This window comes from Phyllopteryx taeniolatus, chromosome 5 (assembly GCF_024500385.1).
Source record: "Phyllopteryx taeniolatus isolate TA_2022b chromosome 5, UOR_Ptae_1.2, whole genome shotgun sequence".
In the NCBI taxonomy this organism is placed as follows: domain Eukaryota; kingdom Metazoa; phylum Chordata; class Actinopteri; order Syngnathiformes; family Syngnathidae; genus Phyllopteryx; species Phyllopteryx taeniolatus.
In genome coordinates, this window is record NC_084506.1 from 32,330,848 (window position 1) to 32,356,991 (window position 26,144).

General features: G+C 42.6%; 2 protein-coding genes and 1 long non-coding RNA gene across 4 annotated transcripts in view; 1 reads left to right on the forward strand and 2 right to left on the reverse strand.

The window, feature by feature from the left end:
- Nucleotides 1-26,144, reverse strand: part of ccnd2a (cyclin D2, a) — a 202,419-nt gene that overhangs the window by 84,861 nt on the left and 91,414 nt on the right. The gene's annotated exons all lie outside the window — the stretch shown is intronic.
- LOC133478666 (uncharacterized) lies at nt 277-24,184 on the reverse strand. 2 transcript variants are annotated; one of them, XM_061775000.1, is made up of 2 exons: nt 14,413-24,184; nt 277-13,901 (listed from the first exon to the last, which is right to left on the reverse strand). In XM_061775000.1, the coding sequence occupies exon 1, from the start codon at nt 19,687-19,689 to the stop codon at nt 17,545-17,547; it is 2,145 nt and encodes a 714-aa protein (XP_061630984.1). In that variant the 5' UTR covers nt 19,690-24,184; the 3' UTR covers nt 277-13,901; nt 14,413-17,544. The 2 variants fall into 2 exon arrangements, with proteins under 2 accessions (XP_061630984.1, XP_061630981.1); XM_061774997.1 differs by having other exon boundaries at nt 278-13,901; nt 13,984-24,184.
- Nucleotides 6,987-24,347, forward strand: LOC133478675 (uncharacterized). Its single transcript, XR_009788733.1, has 4 exons — nt 6,987-7,103; nt 22,828-22,931; nt 24,021-24,088; nt 24,180-24,347. It is a non-coding gene; the product is annotated as an uncharacterized LOC133478675 (long non-coding RNA).

A 26,144-nucleotide genomic window follows, 5' to 3' on the forward strand; every position in this document is an offset into this window, starting at 1 on the left:
ACAACACTGGACACACACGCTAGAAATATTCTCTGTTCTTACTGCAAAGCAGGGGGTGAGAGTCCAAAACTACTGATCAAACATTATTTTTCAGAGATAGCTCATGCTATTTAAACTGTTAAAATCATTTCGAAATAAACACAGACAATAGGCTTTTTATTTCAGGATGGCAGACTGTTGCTGCTCCTCTTGACATATCTGTTCGGACCATGTCATTTTTGACTGACTAATTATGGACAAATATATGTGATTGTATGTTTATTACTGAGTGTTATGTCATTTTTTAAAATCAGTATTATAACTGTATTAGGGACCTTTCTGGGCCCATGTCAATCATGGAGAATCCTGGACCGATGAGCTATCGGAGCCGATTTCCTAGATCGGACCCAACATATTTTGTTGGGAATGGCAAAATTTCTTGCAGTGTAACATAATCCACGACCAACGATTTGGCCCTGCGATAGCCCTACGACACCAAACGGAAAAGTCTAGAATGTTTGATTTTTTGGGATATCTTCCGTATAGTGTGACATATCAACGAAAACTCTTCGACAGTGCACCTCGACGTCGACCAATAGGATTGTGTGTTATGACCATCACTTCGCCTCCCGGGCTTGCCATTGTCAACATACTTGCACGCCATTAACATTTACTCACGCACAGAGTTAACTGAACCTTTAGAGCATGATCCGACAGAACGTCGGCTTGTTTAGATACAACCGTTAATGCTAGCACTAGCTTGCTAGGCTACATAATGTTTTGTTGCCTGCTTGCGAGCCGTATCATATTAAAAGTACGTGAACATACCTCAGGCAGTCCTTGAATGAACACCCTCTCCTGAGCACCGGTGATGACCACCACACGTTTTTCCACATTTTGTTCTTTTTTCGCCTGACACAATAATACATTGGCACGTCACGTCGCGTTGACTGGTCCCACGTTTTCTGGTTCCGCCTCTCCGACAGTGTTTGATTTGACAAGCTAAAGCCCCGTGATCGTGAAAGATGCAGTGGTCTCGGAATACATGTCGTGTAGTGTTGCCACTGTTCGACCGAGATACAGCAAGATTTTATGGCAGGAGTCTGACATAGTGCCATCGGGAAAGAGCAAATCTGTCTTTTAGTCTGATCCAGGCATTGCTCGCAGATATTCGCAGTGGTGGCTCATCAATAGAGAGCACTAGGGTGCCCCTCCACTGCTGCTAATTCACATTGAAAAAGGACATCCATGAAACAATGAAAATGAAAATAAAATATAATATAAATTACAAATTACATCTACAGTTTTTGTTGTTGTTTGTTTTAGTTTTTCGAGATTCAAGCCGTTGATCGGCCGAGTTTTTGCTTTGACTTACGAGCCCCAACTTGAGAAACGAGTGCTATGTGGCGGCATGTGGCTCAACTCACTCCAACAACAAGCAGCTCTTTGGCTGATATAATTATCAAATATTCTTTAAAAAAGAGGCTTCAAGCTGTTGATTGTCACTACCAGTTGGAGTTTACTGTCAAACTAACCAGAGAAGAAAGAGAATTACATGTCATGGGGTCTCTTGGGTCCAATCCAACTCGCATCGTGACATTACACATTGTGTATTTGAAACAACCACAGCCTCCATCAAGCATACAATGGAAAACAGCACAGCCACACAGGATAACAATTAACATAACACACACAAACATAATAATAACACCATCCAAGGTCGTTGGATGGAACAATTTAAAGCTGTGTAAAAGGAGATACATTACGCCAGCAATGTCAGGGAGGTAAGGTCGATGAAGACTGTTCGGCAGAATACGTGAGCAATTCACGCTAATGACACAATGCTCTTCTGTGGCCACCTAAGGGGGCGCATATGCGGCCACATCGCATGACACGTACCGGTTCCCATGGATACATTTTTCCCTCTTCCTCCCTCCTTGCTCCCGCGTCATGCGGTTGGGCAACTGTGAGGCTGATGGCTGTAACACAGTTTTATTGGACCTCTGGAGGCTTCTCAAACCGCATTCGGGCTGGCAATTGGGCGGGGGATCTCGTCTAAATAACACAAAACGCATTAAACTCCAGGGAAATATGTCGTTTTTCAAGTTTCAGGGCCAATTGCACGCTATACTGGTAGAACTGGTAGTTATTCACGATCAAAGAAGTGCAATTCCGTCGAATGGCCACAACATGGAATAAAGACGCTTAGTGTTCATAAAGTGGGGGAGTCGGATACTTGTGACGTCACGATGATACTTTTTTTTAGCCCTGCCCATAAAATCAGAGAAGAAGGTGAAAAATAATTTTAAACCATAGCTCAACAATTCAGTACAATATAGTTCTCACTCGTTGCACGTTTTCAGCACTTGTCTTCAAACATATTTAATGTATCTAGAAACAAATCACAGAATTTCGTTTTTTTTAATTTTTTTTAATGATGAGTAAAATGGATTCATTTATCTCTGACTGTCTCATTTTATGACACAAACTCCGGTTTAGGACGCATCAACGCATTTCCCATTGACTCTCATCAAATGTTTGCCATGCGCAGCCCGCCCTCATGCAATACAAAATATATTGCTGAAGTACGGCGTTGGATTCCCGCTGCTGTTAACGTTAAACGGGGTTACCGTTAAAACTTCCCATCCCCTAACCATGGAGCCAGTGGCTTAACTTTGATGTCAAAGGTGGGGCGCACAAATATTTTGTTGTTTACCACTGACGATTTTTATTCCCCATAATTTTAAATGCATCAATCAGGGGTCTGCTTGAGGGTCACATGTGAAAAACAATTACCGTAATTTCTCATGCATAATTTCCCCCCAACAAAAAAATTGTCAGAAGTCAATAGTGCGCATTATACATAGGTATAGGGGGAAATGAAAAAGACTTTCCCGTTTTATAAATGTATGCCGCCATCTAGAGGTTATGAAAAGTCTGTACACTTTCATTGTAATAATAGTACACTTTCATTCTAGTATGCCACCCAGAGGTGAAAAAGGTGTAGCCTACACTTTCATTCCAATGTGACAGGGGTACATATGACTGCATATTTGTACAATTGTGCTCATAAGCTTACATACCCAGGCAGAATTTGTGAATTTATGTATTTTTTTTTTTTTTTAAATACGACTGATAACTGAACAACAACCATCATTAATTTCTTTATAGTTATCCATCCATCCATTTTTTGAGCCGCTTCTCCTCACTAGGGTCGCGGGCATGCTGGAGGCAATCCCAGCTATCATCGGGCAAGAGGCGGGGTACACCCTGAACTGGTTGCCAGCCAATCGCAGGGCACATACAAACAAACAACCATTCACACTCACATTCACGCCTATGGGCAATTTAGAGCTGTCAATTAACCTACCACGCATGTCTTTGGGATGTGGGAGGAAACCGGAGTGCCCGGGGAAAACCCACGCAGGCACGGGGAGAACATGCAAACGGGGCCTTTTGAACCCCGGTCCTCAGAACTGTGAGGCAGACGCTCTAACCAGTCGTCCAACGTGCCGCCTCTTTATAGTTATGTTTTGTTTAATGACAATGCTTTTCTGAAATGCTTGATTTGAATGTTTAATTTGAATCCCATTAAAATAAAATTCAATGTGTTTCACCTTGAACCTGGACCTTCATGTTTTCCTTAAAGAATTGTACCGATCTTACAAATTCTGTCTGGGTAATCAAACATATGAGCACAACTGCGTGTTTTCTCATTTACTAAAAAAAAGTAGGGCTGTGAATTTCAAAATAAGAGCAACTAAATAAAAAGAAAGTTGTATGTGTTCTAATAAAGTGCTTAACTTCAGAATAATTCTTTGAAAAAAACTAACAAAATACAGATAATACTTCATGTTTTGATCATATGGGTAGAAGCAAATTCATGCATTGCAAAAATGCATTATACATAGGTAGAAGGGTTTTCCAGAATTTTGAGGTCAACTTTGGGGGTGCGTATTATACATGGGTGCGCATTATACACGGGAAATTACGGTGTGTCTCAAACAAAAACCTCGAGCAGTGATTCTCAAAGTGTGGTATGGGACGGGCTCCATCGAGCGTAGGCGTGTCAAACTCGTTTTTGTCGTGGGCCACAGCGTGGCTTCGTAGTAAAAGAGTGCGGGTACTAGACTGGCCTGCCTGGAGTCCAGACAGTTCCCAAACATTTATTGAATGTTGTTAAAAGAAAAGGTGATGTAACACAGCTTTTTCGAACATGTTGCAGCCATAAAATTCCAAGTTAATGATTATTTGCTAAAAACAATAGTCAGTTTGTAAAGTCAGTTTATCAGTTTGAACATTAAATGTCTTGTCTTTGTAGTGTGTTCAATTAAATATAGGTTGAACATGATTTGCAAATCATTATATTCTGTTTTTAATTTACGTTTACCACAACGTCCCAACTTCATTGGAATTGGGCTTGTACGTTGAGGACCATTGCCCTTAAACTGTTGGACTATTTCCTCACACACTTGTTCACAAAGAGGTGAACCTCGCTTCATCTTTGCTTGTGACTGACTGAGCAATTCGGGGAAGCTCCTTTTCTACCCAATCATGGCACCCACCTGTTCCCAATTAGCCTGTTCACCTGTGGGATGTTCCAAACAGATGTTTGATGAAGTTAATGATTATTTGCTAAAAACAATGAAATTTGTCAGTTTGAACATGAAATATCTTGTCCTTGTAGTGTATTCAATTAAATATAGGTTGAACATGATTTGCAAATCATTGTATTCTGTTTTTATTTATGCTTAACACAACGTCCCAACTTCATTGGAATTGGGGGATGAATCTTGATGCCACCCAGTTGGTTCAGGAAAAACATACTTCTTTCACATCAAGTTGTAAAAAGTTAGTATCAATACAGCATTGGGTGTAATTATGTACCGAAGCCATAGAGACACACGCCAGTGCGGTCCGATGCGTGACGAAGATATGGATGAAGCGATGTGGAGAGGCCCGAGCGCGTGTTGATGCATCATGCAGCATTTTATTTCAACGATTACCAATTCAGTTGTCAGCTGTCTCGGGAGGCCAGCTGTAGGTCATTCATAACCTCCGCTGGCTGCACTCACACACACACACACACACACACATCACTGGCTACCACAGCACTTATACGGTAGATACACAATAACTCCTAAATGCCCCAAACTGCCGCTATGAAAGAGTGGAGTCAAATGTGCATGCCAGTAACAGACACACATCCACACGTGCACACACACACAATTCTGGATGAGAGTGTACAGTTGAGAATGAGGCGAAGGGGATTTTGCCGAGCCACAATAAGTGTACAGAAGGTGGAAGCTTAAACATCTGTGTAGGCAAATAAGGTTGAGAGTGTCAGAAACACCTGGGACTCTTGACGGTTTTGGGAACAATCTCAAGTCAGTGTTTAATCCACAGAGCAAACTATTGCAACGATCACTCATGGGAGGAAACGTTGAATGTTCTCCATGCTTGCACAGACTTGAGCTATAAAGGCTATAATAAAGAATTCTTTGATGCTTGCTGAGCTAAAAGTTAAATTTGACACATTAAAGTTGTTTGTGATACTTTGTACAAAGGCCGCATTCTTAATGATTTAGCCACAAGACATACAAATTCAAAACACACAATCATCTGTATAGAACTGTCTTCATGTTTGCTGGCTTGAGCGTTAGATCAAGAATGTCACTTTGATGAATAAAGCAGATACTGCAGCGAGACTTTAAAATACCACTCATTCATGATTGTGAAAGGACGTTTGCACAGAGGTAACAAAAAGGGGAACCATAGAGAGCGAGAGCAGAGCTGGAGAGCCAGAACACATCGAGCACTCAATGTATAGAAATGTTAGCAGTCACACGTTACATGCACGTGCTTTCTCTCAACTTCCGCCATTCATCCTACAGAGCTATCTACAGGAAAACAGACAGAAGAAAACGTTTAGTGACAAAGGTTTTACATCAAACAAATCGACAGTAATACATGAACTCAATAGAAAATTGGTCTTCATACTATCCCATATTTGAAAGCATTTGATCATAAACCTGTGGGCCTGATCAAAAGAGATAAAACATCAAAGTTACGTGAGATCATTTTGTGGGAATTGTGAGGAAACCAATTAAAATCAACATTTTAAATATACTAATGCCATTGTTATTAACACGAAATAATGTATTTTCATTGTTAGCAACACACCTTCCTGTACAGTATGCATAGAGCAATCCGATGAGCAGGATATACATACAGCAAACGCAGAAGTTATTCTAAGCCTGGTCGAGTCATTTTTCCACGTGTATCATATGGCTGGGAATGATACATTAAACTGTAGGTGAGAAGGTGTGTTATAGTGATGTTAATGACAATCGTTTGCCATTATTGTTTGTGTACATTTCATTTTGAAAATGGTTTATATTCCTGATCTTATCTACTGTGTCACATATCATTTTTGGCTTCTGAATATTCTCAGGCGACACGGCGGGTGTACCCCGCCTCCTGCCCGCAGTTAGCTGGGATCGACTCCAGCATACCTGCGACCCTAGTAAGGATAAGCGGTGTAGGAAATGCATGGATGGATATGGATGAATATTCTCAGCTGAATTGAACTGGACTGTTTGGGTTGTCTTATAAATTCCAAGACACACCTAACAGTCTAGTGGCGATCGATTTTTCAGGTTATTCAGAGAAACGTCAGTAGGACAAATGAGATGCATCATTCACGTGTCTTTATAATCACAGCTCAAGACGAATAGACATTCCATTCTTTTTCAATCTTGGGTTTGAAGTATTAGCCTCTTTTAATTCATTTAGGCACTTAAAAAAAGACTGTGTTTGAGGTCCATGTGGAGAATCCTCCTCCACTCCCAAAGGAATCTGACTAAAAATTAACTGTTGTCAGGCGAAATAAGTCCGCATGACAAGAGGGCGACTGATTCCCATGTGACTCGTTGATAATTGCCATGTTTGGAATGACGGAAGGAATCTTTGAAATCCGCGTCGCTACCTTTCATGCACAATTTACTGTAAATGAAAGGAGCGAGGCGGAATCACTGATTAACAGAAGCCAATACGTTGGATTAAGCGCAGCTTTGGTGAACTCTGATCCAGACACAATACATTTACTAACCAACTCCATAGAGGTAGGCCACTCGTGCAATACACACCTTACTGGTAGAGGGTCACACTTCCACTCTGGCTGTGACTAGTATTGAAAGGGAGGGGGGTCTAACCTGTACATGTAGTGCTACAAAGGACACATGCATCCGAATGGCAGCAGACAGGATGTTTCCTCGGGGTGAATCAAAAGGGATGTGAAACAAAAGGTAAGCTGAGGCGTGGTGAGCAGCAGGCTACAGCTTCGCAACAGCTGACAAGTCTCGTTTTGACTCAGCGCAGGTGCTTGCTGCTTTTCTGCTGCATCATGAGCACAGCGACTCATCACACCTTTTTACACGACATCGCAAGTGTTGTGGTCTTGCATTTCTACATATACATGACAAATATAGGATTGGAATATATGAATCGTCTGATAATGCAGCAGAGATGCGTACATTTTGTGAATCCCTACGGCCATGACTTTATTAACAAATTCATCTGCTTTATCGAGTCCTAACAGAACAATTATATAATCTTCACACAAAATTAAGCATTCATTTATACCCAAACGATACAATCACAAAAATACAAATGAAAAAAATAATACAAATACACAATTGAAAGAGGCTCCACCCGACTGAATTCGCTCCTCTTTTTCATTGTACTGTACCTTGGCTTGCAACATTTCTGAACTTCTTTCATGTAGAATAACCTGTAGCTCAGCTCACTACATTTTCCCGGTAGCTTGCCCAACACTGCAAACTATCCCAGCAAAGACAAGGTCCTTGGTAGAGATTAACATTACAACGTTAAAAATTACACGATTAAACGAATTTCATATCATAGTGTGGAAATGAGGAGCCGGATGGACTATGATGTGCTCTTATTCCCTCTGTGGCCTCCAGCAGCTGCAGTGCTAGTCTCAATAGCGCCCTCTAGGAGCAGCTGGTACAAAATGTTCCAGCAGATCAGTGCAGGCAGCTGGTCAGGCACAGTGCAGCATGGCCACCAGCAAGACTCAGTCCAGTAACAAAGTATGTGTGTGCAGCCCCCAGGAAACAGCTGCTCTGCTATCAGTCACACTTACTCCACAAATACGCCATGCATGCAAGAAGTACCATAAGTTGTAAATCTACATCATACGCCAAGAATGGGATTTTATTCTGATTTAACAACTCCATGTTTAGTTTTCCAAAGCGGGATTATAATGCAAACTGTAACCTGTTTGCCGCTTTGTGATTTACAAATAAGATACCACAAGGACCCAGGTCCATGTCTCTGATTCGGTGTTCCTGAGCTTTCGAAAATGAACCACAGACTGTCAAACAGGATGAAATCGAACAAACATTGACACTGGCTATGATGAGTTGAAGTCGAGGCATTTGAAGTTAGATACAATCGTGCATTAACCACAGCAAAAAATGTAAGAATGAATAGGGACGAACAAAAAATTATAAATTCATTTAAATGGGCCTAATGGATGATTTAGTTGAGAAACAATACTACATCCAAAAATATACTGCTCCTGTATTAAAATGTTTTCACATTGTGGACATTACAAAGAGAAACATTTTAGAGGGTGCTTTCGGCGACACTGTAGGTGGGGAAGTTACTTGGCGACTTATTTTGTATGAAATTAAAGAAAATGAAACTTGTGTTTTTCATTTACATGACAATGATTTTGCATGATGGTAAGGGAAACTGTACAGATGAATAAAACTACTGAGTTCACTGCTTCGTTTTACTCAGAGTGCACAACACACACTTAAGTGTGTGTGTTTTGTTTGTTAAAGTAATACAAGAACTGCAGTATAACCTTTCCCACATAAGACTGAACTATAACAAACACGCGTTGAATGGATACAGACCAATCTTATCTGCGAGAGGAGAAATTGTCAGTGTTCAGCACACTTTCACATTTGACTCATCCCATCTCAGAAAAGGCTCGCATGGAGAAGGTGGGCATTTCTCACTGCGACTATATATCCAATCATTCCATCCACACACAGTCGTCCATCCATTCATCCATTTTCTGAGCCGCTTCTCCTCACAAGGGTCGCGGGAGCGCTGGAGCCAATCCCGGCTATCATCGGGCAGGAGGCGGGGTACACCCTGAACTGGCTGCCAGCCAATCGCAGGTGCACACAGTCGTTCCATTTAAAAGTCAGGGCTAGATAGAGGACATGCCATGTTTCGTGACGAGAGAGTTTCTCGGACAAGCAAAAACTTCCAGAAGCCGTATATTTCAATACTAAGTCAAGATAACATGAAGGCACTTAAGTGACTTCAGGTAGCTGTTTTTGATTTGCTGTAAAGTGAAAGTGAAATCAAATTGAAAGTTTGAACACTGTTTCCTCGAAGCTCACCCTCCCCTCTAGTCTCTCCAGTTTTTTTCCCCTTAGTGTGGCCTCATGGTGGCTTTAACTTCTGTGTCTCCTGCCTGTAGTTGACTCACAACAATTCAACGGCAGGCAGGCAGCTATCGTGTCTGCAAGTATCATGTGAGTCGAGTGCAGACTGTGGAGTGAGAAGGGGCACGGGAAGGTTTTTATTTATACTGTTAATTGAGCTATCAATTCCCGGCAAATCAAATGTTGCCGGTTGAGGTTTTTACATGTCCCCCAGATGTTTAGGATGGCCTTGATAAACACTACAGTGTAGGCCTAATTAGAAAGACATACGGGCTAACCTTTATTAAAGGGAGAAGTGTAATTTGGTCATCAGGTGTCCAAATAAACAATAATTTAGTGTACACTGAAGATGTATTTACAGTATGTGCTGATGAGGAGGAATTAAAAAGATAGTTTTGGAGAACAAAAAACAAACAAGAGGACGTAATGCCTCTTTCCAAAGGACACGGTAGCCAATGGCTGGCCTAAAATAGATACTAAAGCGTTTGTCATTTTTCAACATTTCCATGCGAACAGGAATGCTTTGGACAAAAAAACACACAAAAGGAAAGGAATGTTTTTGTTTAAATCATTGATTAAATACACCCTCAAATCTCTGAGACTAATTAGGAGACTTAAATTGTCTTTTAATAGTTTGAAGGAATATGCCAGCTGTCTCCTAATTTTCCATTTTACCGATTACTCTACTCTCGAATACAATACAGGAATCCATGCAAAGCAAGACTATTCAACAGTTGATTGTCACAATTTCAAATATAGTGCTCTTCAAATCATATGCCATAATGGAAATACAGCAGCCTGGCGACGCACTCTTCACTGGCCAACCCTTAACTCCAAGTCATGTTGGTGGATGACAATACTGTATGAAGGATGTCTTTGATGGGGCTGATACAATGTTCCTCTTCATTGAGGTCACTTCCTCTATCCACAATGCATGTCGTCCAGCTGGCAAACTAGTTTGAGGGTTCAGCAAGGAAGGGGGGGAGGGGCTTGGGGGTGACATGCAAACCCTGAATGGTGAAGGGACACATGTCATGCATCCGGCTCCAATCAACACAAACAGCTAATATTCTTACTTTAGAGCTCAAGTTAACTGTTAATGCTTATAATGACTTGACAATTAAAATGAAAAAGGTCCATTCAAAGAAAAGGACAGTGAGGTTTTTTTAAATGCCACAAATCTACATGCGCACTCAATGATGCTAAGCTACTATGGTCTTTCTCCCTTCAAAAAAAAATTCAAAAATGAAGAGACTCGCCTACCAAGCTGCTCACAGTAATTATGGTGGGATGGTATCGCACCTTTTCTATCAACTACAAATACACTCACTTTGTCAACATAGAAATTCATGTCTGCATGTTATAGGCCAGAAAGGTGAATGACTTTCACTATATAGACGGAACTGAACCAAGAGGCAGGGGGTGTCCTTGAACAAGAGGTGAAGCGTGGCCAGATGATTTCGCAGCACAAGTTTGGAGAGGAGCCGCTGCAGTTGGCCCAGAGAGGAGAAGCCCAGTCGGGGTGGCTGGGGATGATTCCCCCTTTTGTCCCATGTCTTTTACCTAATCAATTTTCTTTGGCAAGTCCTAAATAAAGTCATATAGTGGTACTAATGTTTTAATATAACACCATGTGTCAGTGGCACAGTTATGGCCACCCCCCCCTCTGTATCTTGATTCATTAGCAGGCTAAGGAGACAGCATTTTGTTCTGTGGCCAGTAAGAAAGATGGGTGCGAAGATGAGCAAAGTAACAAGAGAGAACGAGGGAGGGGCATGGAGGGTGGGGGGTCGGGGTTTAAGAATAATTGAAGAGCATCAGGGAAGCTTGAGAATGAGAAGAAAGAGAGACGGGTAAAAAGAAAACAAAGGAAGGAGGAGGATGAGAGAAAGTTGAACAAGAAGCAAAAGAAATAATATGGAGAAAGAGGCAAAACGGCAGACCATCTGAAGGGGAATGCTGGGCTCAGCAAGTTAGTGATTACTGATTAGCCAGCCCGGTCCCGCAGGGAGGCCGTTCTGTCCTTGGCTTGGGAAAACAACATAAAAGGGAGCCGGCTGTTTTGTGACGGGACTTGAAAGCGCGGTAGCTATCGGTAGACATTAGCCTTATCAATGGCCGGTCACTAGAGCCGGGCTATATGAAGCAACAAGGGCACCGTTCTTTCCAGGAGATAACCGACACATACCTCCCCTCACGTTTGCATGCTCTGCGGCAACAGGCGGGCAGAAACGCACAATATGGCAGACAGGAAGACAACAATGTGAGACTTGAGATGGACAGTGTTGCCAAATGCCGGGCAACCTGTCAGTCAGTGTATCCAGATCAATGCCCAGATGGATGAAGCAACATGGCACACAAGTGGTGCCCTGAACCGTAACTGCTTTCCTGATGATCCACTACAGTTCTCCGTTGGACTGTACACATAAATGGATGTGAATAAGAGGTGAACAAGTGAACATCTTTTAATCATTGAAAAGAACACGATGACACAAGTCGTGAGTTGGTCAGAGCGTTTTCTCCTGAAGAAGAGTCCATGGGTTCAACTTAGTGAACTTAAATGAGGGGAACTTTTGAAAGGTTTACCACTGTTACGTCAAACCGTTTTTGGGAAAGATCCCATTTTCTTTGCATCACAACCTACATGTAAAAAACACACGTTCTGTCCTGTTTTAACACCCCAGCTATTGGACTATGTTTAAGCAGATTGATTTTTGCGGGGTAAGGTCAACCTGAACAGCTGCTGATAGACTTGCAATTCATCTCCAGTTCAAAGAGTTTTCAGGTCGGTCAGTGCCGTTGCTGTTTGCACTTTTCCGGATGACAACATCATCAGGTAAACTCTGTCTTTTGGGGAGCAAGGGCATTTAGATAATTTGTCAGTCACTGGTCAGCCTCGAAAAATAGACACATAATCAATAGAGTTAATCCCCAGACTGTTCGTATAATCGCTTAATGGCAAGTTTTAAGTCTGGCGTCCATATTGTTCCACGGTAAATGCAAAGGATTTAATCTTACCATCTGTGCGGTACGGTAACCCCTGGAGGCATGGGCTGTATTAAGTGTGTTATTCACAAGAAAAAAAAATCCCACAATCTGAAATTAAGTAAATACTTACAAGAGTTGGCGAATTAATCTTATTAAGCAGCAATACGCCTGTGTTTGACTAAATGTTAGTCTAAACTGGCTTGTGTCTGCTTTTAATGTTAGATATGATATTTGCAATGCTCAAACATCTGGAACCAGCTTCAAAGCGACAATACAAAGTCCAGCATTTCTACATTTACCGTCTCACTCCTGTTCTGTAGTAATCTCCCTTGTTTACCCCCCGTGTGTTTGTTTCAATTATAACACATCTTGTTTTGCTCTCTCAGCTGACTGGCTGGCAAGCCTCTCGAGAGTTCAGAGTCCCAGAGTTAAAGCACAGAAAAAAGCGCACGCGCATACGATTGCTGGGACACCAGAGCAACACGTACACAAACAGATGCATGCGGAATGACATGCTGAGAACACAAAATTCTATAAATGAATATACACATAATATGGTGGCCCTTCACTCACATACAGTAGGTGACTTTAAAGTTGTAGTGTCATGCCTTCCCAGCCAATACTTGATACATCCTTGTGAAAGCCTGACAAAGGAGGAAAGGGCACTCAACAGCCTTTGAACGCTGAAACAGTTTGCATAAGAAAGCTCAGGTCACCATTTAACTAGACTCATGCCCAAACCTGAAGGGTACTGTCCCCCTTGATCTATGACTCAGACATTTTCAAGGAAATTGCACTTTCTGAAAAGTGGGGAAAAAAGTTTAGTCATATTAGGAATGCAAGACTAACTCCCTTACAACATATCAATAATGTTACTACTGGATGATCATATGATGACTTTCTACTACAATGTCATCCGTTTTTGAAAAACATAAATCTTATATGAAACTCAAAAAGACTACCCCTATTGTGACTATTAAATAAAGACATTGATTCCTAAATCATCATCATCATCATCATCATTATCATCAAAACCTTTGGTACTCGTGCTCATCCATCACACTTGGTTTACTGTCAATGATTAACTCGATAGAATATCGAAGGTGGTTGGCAATTGAGTTTGTATAAAAAAAGTATTTGTATTCACTGTCTCTTTTCTGGATGCAAAGGAAGGAAGCAGTGGACATCTGATGGACAGTTCCGACGACTAATGGAGAAATGACATGATGATGATGTCCCGATCGGATGGATACTGTACCCAAGAGCAGGTGGAGGCTGAGAGGTTGTGATGAACAGTTTATTGAAAGGGAAATGGGGATGGTCCTTGGGATGCGCTGGTGGGTTGTTGAGGCAGAGAATATGTGGCAGGCAGTGACGAGAACGGGTGGCTAGTTTGACGGCGAGGTGGCAGAGATCCACTTGACGAGGGACACGGAGGATACGCTGAGGACAAGGAAGAACACGAAGGTCAGAACGACTACAAGGAATTGAGAAGACTTACTTAGAGACTGAGAAGCCGTGGTACCACTGTAGAAGCTGCAATACTCTGGCGAGAGTTTCTGGGATTTGGTCAGGCTTTTATGCAGGTGGTAACGAGGGCTGATTAGTGACAGGTGCGATGCAGAGGAAGGTGCTGGAAAGAGAGAGAGGGGAGAGGACAAAGAAAGGGCGAGATGCGTGAAGCGCCAGTCAGGCTCCAACCGTAGTACTGCAGGATGGCTCATGACAGTACCCCACTCTCAACGGATGCCTCACGGGCGCAGGTGCAGACAGACTTAAGCAATCAGATGTGGAAGGTCGGATGAATTTTAAAAGACTGCGGGAGTTGGAGTTGAACTGACGTGGGATTGATTATTTTCGTGATGGGAAACGGACCGATAAAGCGTGGAGTGAGTTTGCGGGATTCTGTTTGGAGGGGGAGCTCACGGAAGGAAAGCCCAACGGACTGACCCACCTTGTACTCAGGTGCAGGGGAACAACGAAGATCCGCAAGCCGTTTATTCCTCTCCGCCGATCGGACTAAGGCCGCCCTGAAAACCTTCCACACAGACTTGACCCTTCTCAGGTGATCCCTCACCATGGGAACCGCCACCGCATGCTCCTGTTCCTTAAACAACGGAAGCTGGAACCCGTAGCAGGCTGGTGGCGGAACTGGTGAGGGAGTTGTGGGCGTATTCGACCCATGGAAGGAATGAGCTCTGGGCTGACTAAAGGGATTGATTCGCCCGCTCCGTCTGGCCGTTGGTCTGTCGTTTGTACCCTGAAGACAAGCTGGCTGCTGCGCCCACTGCTTTACAAAATTCTTTCCAGACCAGGGAGTAGAACTGGGGGCCTCGGTCCGAGACAATGTCGATAGGAATACCGTGGAGTTTGAAAACATTATGAACAAGGTTAGCAGTTTCAAAAGCAGAGGGTAACTTGGGAAGTGCTATGTAATGGACATATTTAGAAAAACGATCGACAACAGTGAACATGATGGTGTTACCTTCAGAAGGGCTCAGACTGGTGATGAAGTCTAAAGCGATGTGGGAGCAGGGGCGGCTCGGGATGGGTAAGGGGCGCAACAGACCAGCTGGAGGCAGGTGTGATGCCTTCCCACGGGCGCAGACGGAGCAGGCTTGGAACGAATTCCCGGGTGTCTTTGACCAGGCTGGGTCACCAGAAATGTTGTTGAATTGATTGGATTGTAGGCGGCACGGTGGCCGACTGGTTAGAGCGTCAGCCTCACAGTTCTGAGGACCCGGGTTCAATCCCCGGCCCCGCCTGTGTGGAGTTTGCATGTTCTCCCCGTGCCTGCGTGGGTTTTCTCCGGGCACTCCGGTTTCCTCCCACATCCCAAAAACATGCATGAATTGGAGACTCTAAATTGCCCGTAGGCATGACTGTGAGTGTGGATGGTTGTTTGTTCCTATGTGCCCTGCAATTGGCTGGCAACCAGTTCAGGGTGTACCCCGCCTCCTGCCCGATGACAGCTGGGATAGGCTCCAGCACGCCCGCGACCCTAGTGAGGAGAAGCGGCTCAGAAAATGGATGGATGGATGATTGGATTGTTCAGGTGATACCGGGATGACACGTGAGCTTGGAATTGTGGGCTCACTGAAGGACGTCAGAGCGTGCGGAATCGGGTACAAAAAGACGGTTCGGAGGTCCGGTCTTGGGGTCAAGGTGAGTCTGTTGAGTGTGTTTGACAATTCGTTCTATTTTCCATGAGGCAGCACCAACGAAGCAGTAGGAAAGGAGGATAGTCTCGTGTTCTGCAGGGCTGGAGGGGGGTGAGAACATGCGGGATTTACTGTTGCGTGACGGGAGAAAAAGGCACAGGGATGCAACTGTCCTTTGGCAATGACGTAGCCTATAAAATGCACGAAGGAAAGGTGGAATTCGCATTTTTCGGCTTTGACATACAGGTGGTTTTCAAGGAGGTGCTGGAGGACTTGGCGTACATGACTGCGGTGTTCTTCAGGGGATCGAGAGAGAATGAGGATGTTGTCCAAGTACACAAAAAACAAGCCGGTTTAACATGTCACGGAGAACGTCAGGTCTTTACTGAACACCGGAGTGAGATCATGATATTCTTTGGGGACTCGAGAGAGGTCAACTGGTGTGGCAGATAGTGGTGGGTTTCCAGAGGGCGGTATAGCAGAGAGCAGGCAGTGTGAATGGCATTGAGGGCTCCATCCAGTGATGGATAAGCATGTCCAGTCTATGACGCGGTTATGTTGTTTAAGCCAGGGAATTACGAGGACTAATGGTGTCTCAGGGGAAGGGATAACGAAAAGGGAAATATTTCTGTGGTGATTGCCAGAAATAAGCAAGGTGAGTGGCAATGTTTGGTGGGTAACAGGGGATATGACTTGGCCATCCCGGGCTGTGACCTTTTTGGGAGACGAGTGTGGTTGGAGAGGGAGTTGGAGCTGATGTGCTATACCTTCGTGAATAAAATTATCGTCTGTACCGGAATCTGTAAGGGCAACTATGGGTGTGTTGTGAGTGGAACCTAGGATGCAAGCAGGAACGGTCATACGGGGGAGAGAGCTAGAGGAAATGGTGGTCTGCCTCACCACGGCGCTTTCTGCTCGTGGCGAGCCTGGTCTGCAAGGGGCATGTGACGATGAAATGACCTGATTGACCGCAATAAATGTACAGCCGCTGGACGATGCGACGCTGACGTTCCTGGGGATCTAGACGTGTGCTACCAATTTGCATGGGCTCCTCAGGTGGGGGGTGCCGAAGGGGCAGTAGGTGGTGCAGAGGGCGGGTGAGATGCTGACGGCGCGTTGCTCACGGTGGGAGTGATATTGCGCACTTGAAAACTAGGAAGCAATTGAGGAGAAATTGGCTACATGTACCTAGGTCCCCGGAGTAGGGTTCGGGCGGAGGGATATGAGGTTCTTTGTACGGGAGGTGGGGTGGCTGGGAGGCTGCGGGCTCGGAAGTAGTACTTACTGGGCAGTGGTCGGATTGCATCTTCGAAGAAAGGAGGGAGACTCGTTGCGTGTGGGTGTGTAGAGATTATTTATTGAAGAGCTTTTTCTTATCGGCCTATGTGGGCGCCTTGGAGGGTGAGTGCATGTTTTAGTGCCTCCGGGATTGCTGGGTCCATTTGTGGCCAGAGTATTCTGTCATGATCAGATGGAGACTGGACCAAAGAGCAGGCGCAGGCTGAGAGGTTATGATGAACTGTAGTACTGCAGGATGGCTCATGACAGATGACATGGTTTTACTCTCTATAGTTGATAAACTGTTGACAGAACACAAGAGCGAACTATGGGTATTTGCATTATGCGAAGTTAAAATAATCATGAAATTGACTTTTTTTTGTTTACAGATATGTATCAAAATTCATTCAGTTAAGTCAAAGACACAACATAGTTGAAATTACCCATATGTATTCCAAATGTGAAGATTACATTTGACCTTTTCTTAACCACTAGTATGTAAAGGATGATAACATTGCTTTGTCTTTAGAAGCGACTGTTTTACTTGGATTTGTTGGCCATCATCTGAGCAGCAGATCCAGTATGTCACGGATGTCCATTTGTTAAAATAATGAAAAAATGCAAAGTTATTTAAGTTTATTTAAATTTCACATATGATTGCCTTCAGACGGTTGTATTAACGATGAGGGGTCAGATTTGGTTCTTTCCCAGTCAAAGTTGGGGTTTGATGGGCCTACGATGCTCCAACCAAGTTGTGTCCGCTGTGCAAAGGCCTCATTTGTAGTGCCAACAATGACTTCTAGAGGTGCTAGTGCTGACGGACAGTCATATCCTATCAAAAGTCCCACATTACAGTCTTGAAATGGTGGTAATTTGTCAGCTAAGTGTTCCAGATGTGGCCATTGTAGTGCGGTCTGACTGGTAGGAATCTGACCCTTATTCATTGGGATGAAGTCACGGGCGTAGGCTTGCTTAATCTGAATTTGACAATCCAAGTTTAGTCCTTTTACTTGTAAATCTTGAACATTCTTGCTTGCTATTATTGTGTCAGTTGCAGTCATAGTGCTCAGTTTTAGTTTAACTGATTGGATACCCACATTCAATTTATCAAGCACATCTTCCAAGATGAATGTTGAACTGCTCTGTGCATCTAATATTGCATAGGTAAGTACTTCCTTATCTGGCTCCACAATTGATGAGACAAAAACTGGAACAATACTTGATGTAGCAGAAGAACGTTTTGCTGATGAGTGAAATAGAACTTTGTTGACCCCTGCTTTTCTGTGGTCTACTATTGGAGTAAAGTCATTGTTTGCAATATTTGCAGGTCTTTTAATCGTGTTTGTATGCAGGCTAGTGGGATGACGACGGTGACATGTGCTACAAATGTGTCTTCGTTTACATTCTTTGATGAAGTGCCCCTTCTTTAGACATCCAAAACACAGACGATTGGCATGTATGAATGTTTTCTTACACTCGAGAGTCTTTGCTGCAAAGATGGGGCATCTAGTGATGTCATGACCTTCCTTTTTGCAAAATAAGCAGAACATCATTTTGCTGCTGGACACTAGTTGGGGTGTGGTATTCGTTGGTAGTGTACTCCTCTTTTGCTTTAGTGATCGATGGTCCCAGGATTTGTTGGTCATAATGGGTGGTGAGGCGATATGACTGCAGAGAGTCTGTGATTCTGTTTTCAGAAACTCTGTGAAACAAGCAAAATCAGGATATTCCCCACTGGTTTCAAGTTCATCAACAACAATTTGACTCCACTTTTGGGTAATCCATTGAGGCATTTTTTCAAGTAACTTAAAGTTTTCCTCGCAACTGTTCAAAAAGTCGAGTTCTTCACCATGTTTAACTGCTCCACTGCAGCTTTTCAAGAAGTCTACAAATGCTTTTAGTGCCAGCGGATCATTATCTTTGATCTTGGGCCATCTCATCAGCTTTTCTCTGAACACCCTTTCCAGTAGAGAGGGGCTATAAGTTCTTTCTTGGAGTACTGCTAAAACGTCTTTGCGTGACTTTTTTCTATCGCTGTGGAGGAAACCTTCCACAGCTTGGCGTGCATCACCAACAGGACAGTTTTTCAGTGTCACCATCTTCGTTGTCGGTAGGGATTTTCTGTCAATAGAAGACATGGAAGACGTTTTCCGGTCAATACATTTCAGGGGTTTACGACTGAACGTTGGTGGCTGTGGAGCTTGTGGAATATTCATGCATATTGAGCTTGCTTGAGCCAGACCAAAAGGCTCCTGAGCTACGGAAATTTCTGGAGATCCTGGTTGAGGAAGGACTGCTGTTACATCTGAGTTTGTTGTTGTAATACCTTTAGTTTCTTTTTCTGTAGCGTTAACCTCAATTTCATCCACATAATAGTTAAGACTTTTGCAACTGTCGCATGTCTTCGCAAGTATTGGATGATTCTTGTTTTCCTTTTCTGCTTGTAACTGTTGCAATTTAGTTCGTTTCTCTTCAAGTCCGAGCTTCATCTCAACCTCTTTATGCTTAATTTCCAACAGCAGTGCTGCCTCTCTAAGTTTCCATTCCTTCTGCTTCAATTCTGACAACAACATTGCCTCTTTAAGTTTCCATTCTACTTCTTTCTGGTTCATTTCTGACAATAACATTGCCTCTCGAAGTTTATAGTTGCTCTCCCATTTGTTGAGTTGTTCCTGCTGAGCTTCTCCATCAACTCTTCTGCTGGAGGCAGTACTTGAGTTTGAAAGCTCACTGGATCTTGGAGACTCTGAGATTACTGGAGAGCGGTCTCCTCCTTTTGCTGGGTGTGACATTTTGTTTATGTGGATCTACTGTAGCTTACAGTACATTATTATATAACTGCCATTGACGGCTGTTGAATTCAAATATCCATGTTAACGCGGAGGACTGGCAGTGAATGAGTTAACCCAGATGGCAATCCAGACTGCCAACAATCAGTATAGTCCTTTGGCACCTTCTTCAAAGCGCTGTCTTGTCCCTGTAAGTGTAGAATTCATTCCAGATCTTGATTTGAGTTTTAAATGTGGTGATATTTTGGCATTATCACACTGCTGCTTGACTTTTAGCAGCATCCTTGTTCCTCGAGAAAGTAAAAACAACAGAAGAATAAAAAAAGATGAAAAACCATTCTGTATCTTCCCATTTCACAAGTAGGTAATTCCAATACAAACCATGTCAGCTATAGTAAAGCAGAACATATTATGAATGCCAATTAGTCTTTTTATGGAGGTTACGTACCAAGTTGTACTTATCGCTCGCTGATTCTTGTGCCGTACCTTTCAGCATCTTCCCTAAGAATTTTCGAAAGTGTGCAATAAACCCCAAACGTGCGGCTGCTCTATATTATGACATCACCCCACATCATCTAAATTAGTTTTTCCATATTGAAACAGGTTTATGTCACCTTAAAGGCTTACATAGCAATAAAGAATTGCATCAGCATAATTTTCACAGCTTTGATAAATTGAGAACCTGAAGTCAGCCTCGGCAGCCAAGTTTTATTATTTAATACTCCAATCATTTGAAACAATTTGTCATGTTTTATTGGACTTATCTTCCCTACAAGCACATTAGTAAGTCAACAACGCAATTTAAATCTGCTTCTACTGTGTGGCCAACATCATATTCAACATCAGGTTTCTTAGTTCATTTCGGTATTGTGTTTTTACGAGTATGTGTGTGAGCGTGTATGTTTTAAGTCACTTGTATGTGTGCGTGTCTGTGTCCTTGTGGACAAGTGGTCAGGCTGGTTAATTTGAATTAATGTATAACACTTTGGACTGCAATGTATGTATGAAAAGTGATATATAAATAAAGCTTGATTAATTGACTAAGGGCGGCACGGTGGCCGACTGGTTAGAGCGTCAGCCTCACAGTTCTGAGGTGCGGGGTTCAATCCCCGGCCCCACCTGTGTGGAGTTTGCATGTTCTCCCCGTGCCTGCGTGGGTTTTCTCCGGGCACAATGCATCCCAAAAACATGCATTAATTGGAGACTCTAAATTGCCCATAGGCATGACTGTGAGTGCGAATGGTTGTTTGTTCCGATGTGCCCTGCGATTGGCTGGCAACCAGTTCAGGGTGTACCCCGCCTCCTGCCCGATGACAGCTGGGATAGGCTCCAGCACGCCCGCGACCCTAGTGAGGAGAAGCGGCTCAGAAAATGGATGGATGGATAATTGACTAAGAAATCAGGAGAAATAACAGCAAAACAAAGAAGTCTGATTTGCGCAAATTGCCCCTGCATGCCCCCATGGTTTTTTTTTTTTTTTTTTTTTTTAAACTGTAAAATACAGCTGAAACACTGTGATAAAAATCTGTCTTTGATTTAGATGGGAAATGTGGGCTGTGAGTAAATGCATGTGTGCTTATGTGTATGATCTGCATAAGGGTAAGTTTGGGAGAGACTTGCACTGAGTAACGGAGATCATATTTCCAGGCAGGCTAGACCAGCTCTTGACTCAATCACGGCTGGCCCCATGTATGGGGTAGACCTGAGTGCATATCACTGTTTGACACTGTCTGCTGCAGTTTGGTTTCCTGGTTCTAGTAAAAAAAACAGATGTCAAAAAGGGGATAAACTACAGCCTGACAAGCACCTTTTTTCCCCAGATTCTTTTGGCCATTGACAAAGTTCAACAGAAACTTTAATGCAGAAGTGAAGAGCAATGCCACACTTCCTACTAAAAAAACACTACTGCTACTATTGCAATGCTTCCGGTTAAACAGGAAGTATAGTCTGCCTGATGTATTCATCTTGAAAAAAAAAACATGAATTAAACTAGTTTTTATTAGTTACAATAATAACAATTGATGGGATTGCATTCGAGTACAATTTGATGGTTTGTTTACGTGACAACAACATAAAGGGGTCTTTTCTCTGCTTTTTTTAAATGCACAAACGACATTGTCAACACTTTCCTTGCTCACACAGCCCTGCATAAACGACTAAAAATACTGTAACACATGCCAGGCCAGTAGTTGGGGATGGCACATTGTAACGAAATCTTACATGTGTGTACGCTAACCCAGGGCACAGTCAATCGAGTTTTAATCGTGATCACGATTTTGGCTGCCACAATTAAATTAATCAGCGAGTTTTACAATTTAAAATGCGGCTTATGAAGCACTTTATTATTAACCAGTAGTCAGCAAACCATCTGGGTTTCGAAAGCATGGTTCAGGCTTCATGAATCTGGCTTAATCACAAGCGGGCGCCCCAGTCAATTGGTGGAATGACAAGAGCGAGTCATGCCAGGAGAAGAAAGTGCGGCAAAAATTGGAGATGAGGAGCTAGTGCCTCGAAAAGGGATCAACATCCGTTTTCTGGACGTTTCGATTCAGAGCAAGTGATGCTAAACAAGTCCAGCAGAGTTGACTGCCCCGCACGGTAACACAAATAATCTGTTCTACCGTCTGAAAAAATGGCCGAAAACTAGGGATGCACGATAACGGTTTTTTCTCCAAGCCAATAACGACAACCAAAATTATTGGTGGATTGCATGCTCGCGCATTCCCCCGCTGAACGAAGGGCTGTTGTGTGTTTTGATGTTAATTCCACTTGTAGAAGATAAAATGTATTATCCGGTGAGCGAACGTTGGAAAGGAAGCTAGAGGTAGAGTGGCATTTGCAGGGGTTAGCTGCTGTTACCTTAGCTGTTAGCCCATCGCGACAACCGCACGTCCAGATGCGGCCAAACCGCCCCCGCTTGCTCCTCTGTCGGCTTGAGATGCTAAGCTTCGTAGGCTGCTGGGTCTTGCCGCGAGCGTCGTAGTTACTCAAAGTAACGCAAAGTCACTGGATAATCATCATTTCAGCTGGCGATCGTATGCTAATTTACTGTGGATATTGACCATTTTTGATGTCGTAGGGGAAGAATTTGGGTCAAAAACCATTACTGTCATGAACTAATGGAACATTTGCGGTTTGCAGCAGAGTGTGAAGCGGCTGGGATGAAAATCAGCACCTCCAAATGTGAGACCATGGTCCTCAGTGCCCTCTCCAGGTCGGGGATGAGATCCTGCCCCAAGGTCAAGGTGCTCTTCTTTTATTTACATAAAGGCAATGAAAATTGCACCATTTAATAATACATGTGATGAGAAAGCCGTTACTCTGCACAGACATTTTAACGTTAGAAAAGCTGTCATTTGCTTTTCAGTGCTTGAATCAGTATCATTACAGTATTTGAAGTGGAGCACAATTAACTTTTTGGACAGTGATGCTCGCCCGGATTAAAGATCAGGTTTAGCAAGTGAAAACAGTAACACCATAGTTTTTGAAAACTTGTACTTTTTTTTTTTTTTTTTTTTTAGCTTTCTATACTGTGTAAACATCCCCTAAAACAAAGTCTAAAAAGGAAATGCATTTAATATATCAGGTAATTGTATTAAATAAAGACTTTATTGTCATCATTGAAATAGAGCTTTTGTTTCATTTCATGATATGGATCGTCTAATAAACTTAACACTGTAAAGTTGTACGTGTATCAATAAACCATGAAGGCCCCACGTGAAAGTATCACATGAAATAATATTCCCAACTCGATATACAGTATTGTGCATCATGCTTTTAAAATGAAAATGTGCTCCTCTTTTAGAAGTCTTTGCAAGGCTTTATTATAAAAACAAAAAAATTCAAATATTTCGGTGGTATTTGACCATTCAGTACCTGATTGACACACGATACAGTTTCATAGCATCAGAGATCATCCCACACTGGTTGGAAAACTCGGTATGTGTGGGCGGATATTACGTACGAATTGCGATGCTACCTGTCGCCCTTGTTCGCTCTTGTGTTTGATCCCCTTTCCCTTATGGGATAGAAAGAACATCTCATCCACAGCATCATCATGTACAATCATATAAAGGGTCCGTTAAATCCAGGCAGCGTATCAAGATTTAGCTCCTGAGTAAAATATTGTTTTTCCAAGTTACACTGTAGGAATGCATCACAGATGCAAGTACTCAGCAGGATAATTTATACAAAAAAAAAAAAGTGAACATTTTTGCTGCTTGAGTAGACGTTAAAGACAGTCTAAAAAAAAAAAAAGTTCGAATTAGTAAGCAGTTTTCATAATGTCAACCAACATATGAAAATCGTTTTCCTTTACTGTGATTGTTATACAGCAAAAAGACCATAACATCCTGACTGTGTTGTCTACTGCTCTCCCCTTCAAGATGTGGCTCGCTCTACTGTGAGGGTCCACATCAAACACATTAGCCTGGGGCTGATTAGATCCAATTCCATTTTGTTACCAAGACCTGCACTTATTTTCTGACATCTAGCATACAGAGCCCTTACAGAGGCCTCCCCATCCCAGTCAGAAGCTGAGGAATGGAACGGACTGACTCAAGAGCATCTGACTTCCATTGCCGGGTGCAGCTTGTGTGTTCCATTTAGCCACTGGTATTCTGAGAAGATGCGCAGCAGCATTACCAGAAGCCCGCTCTCAAACACATGATGTCATTGAGGTTCAATCATTACAGCCTGGAGATGATTCTGTGCCGAGCTCGGTGAGTTCCCGTGCTTCTTCCTTTTTGGAAGCTACAACATGCAAACATAAGCTGATGGCTCTCAATGAATCTGATTGCAGAAGGTGAAATCTAGAAGTGGTAACACATTAATTGTGACGCATGTTTCCCTCACTTCTCATTTTAGAGCAGTGGTTCTTCACCTTGTTGGAGGTACCGAATCCCGCAATTTTCATATGCGCATTCACGGAACTCTTCGTAATTGGAAAAATTAAATATGCTTTTTTTTTTTTTTTTCCAAATTCAAACTATATGAAATAATTACAAATAGAGGGATCATTCGCGCCAACCTGGCAACACAGTGTTTATTGTTGTGCACTTGCCAGTGTGACGTAGCCAAATGCATGAAGATCGATTGAAGGAGCGCCAAAGATAATGATGATGAAGTCTGCAAAAAGAGGACAGCAACCTGCATGGTTTGCAACTCCTGTATTAAAGACACAACAACAATGACGTCGAACTTCATCCCGTCACTACAAATCTCACAAAGACAGGTAAGTTACTATATTTTAACAGTTTAGCTAGCTGGTCAAACATTAGGTTGCACAGCGTTTTACTACAGCTAAGTAACGTTACTAGGGGTGGGACGCTTTATGATAATTGTCGGAACTTTTTGTTTCGGTTCATAGGCACGCAAAAGTCTCTCTTTTTCTCTCTCTCTCTCTCTCTCTCTCTCTCTCTCTCTCTCTCGTGCACTCTAGAGCAGAAAGTAGCCCCGAACATATAATGCCTAATGCTGAATGCAGAAGTGAAGTGGCGTTGCTGGTGTTGTGGAGATAAAAAAAAAAAAAAAAGTTGCTTCAGACGTTTGCGAGAATGATGAGCTAGAAGATGCCAGGTGTGTTATAGGTCTGTTGTATCAGATCACGGCGATAAAAACGATCACGCCGATAAAAATGGCCCTGACAAAAGTGCGTTCCACTATTACTCAGTACAGTACAAATTGTCGGTAGCTATGTGTGAATATCATTTTCATACTACTGAATGTGTTTATTGAACTGTCACCATCAAAATGTCCTCTGTTGTGTCGGATCTGCGATAAAGCTGTCTGCACTATGTTTTTAAAATTGAGACCACAGCATATGAAACATAACCTTTAAGGACAATTGTCAATTGTCCAGAGTCACTGTTTCTAAATAAATTAACAAACCCGACTGAGTGATTTAATGCAGATTTTGTTCACATTCCTTTTTTTTGAAGGATGGCAACATTTTCATATCATGTATGATTTCCTTAATTATGAATCGCTTTTATTCTCCTTCAACCCATTAGGTACACATCTAAATATATTTGACCAACAGAAAACAGTCTTGGCTTTTGCTTAATTGTGTTCTCTTAAGAACCGTAAAAGGTTACAAGGCTGTCACCAAAATGTAGACAGCGTAGTTTGTTCAGAAATCAAGTTTAGTGAAATTGAGTTTGAAATACAACTTTAAAACAATTCATAATCTTAGTTGTTGTTCATTTACATTTTATAAGGTTTGAATACTTTTTTTTAGTCTAAAAACATTTGATTATTGCAAGATTGAATGACTACACTCGATTTGCTTTAAATTTAGTGATGACTCGACTTGACTTGCTTGATTAATTTTTTTTTGGGCACTTGCTTGAGACTTGCGTGTCCCTTGCACATATGTGACTTACTCCCACCTCTGTTAATAATAATAATATACTTTTAAACGTGCACCATGTTCTGTAGTGACGTCTGCAGTGACATAC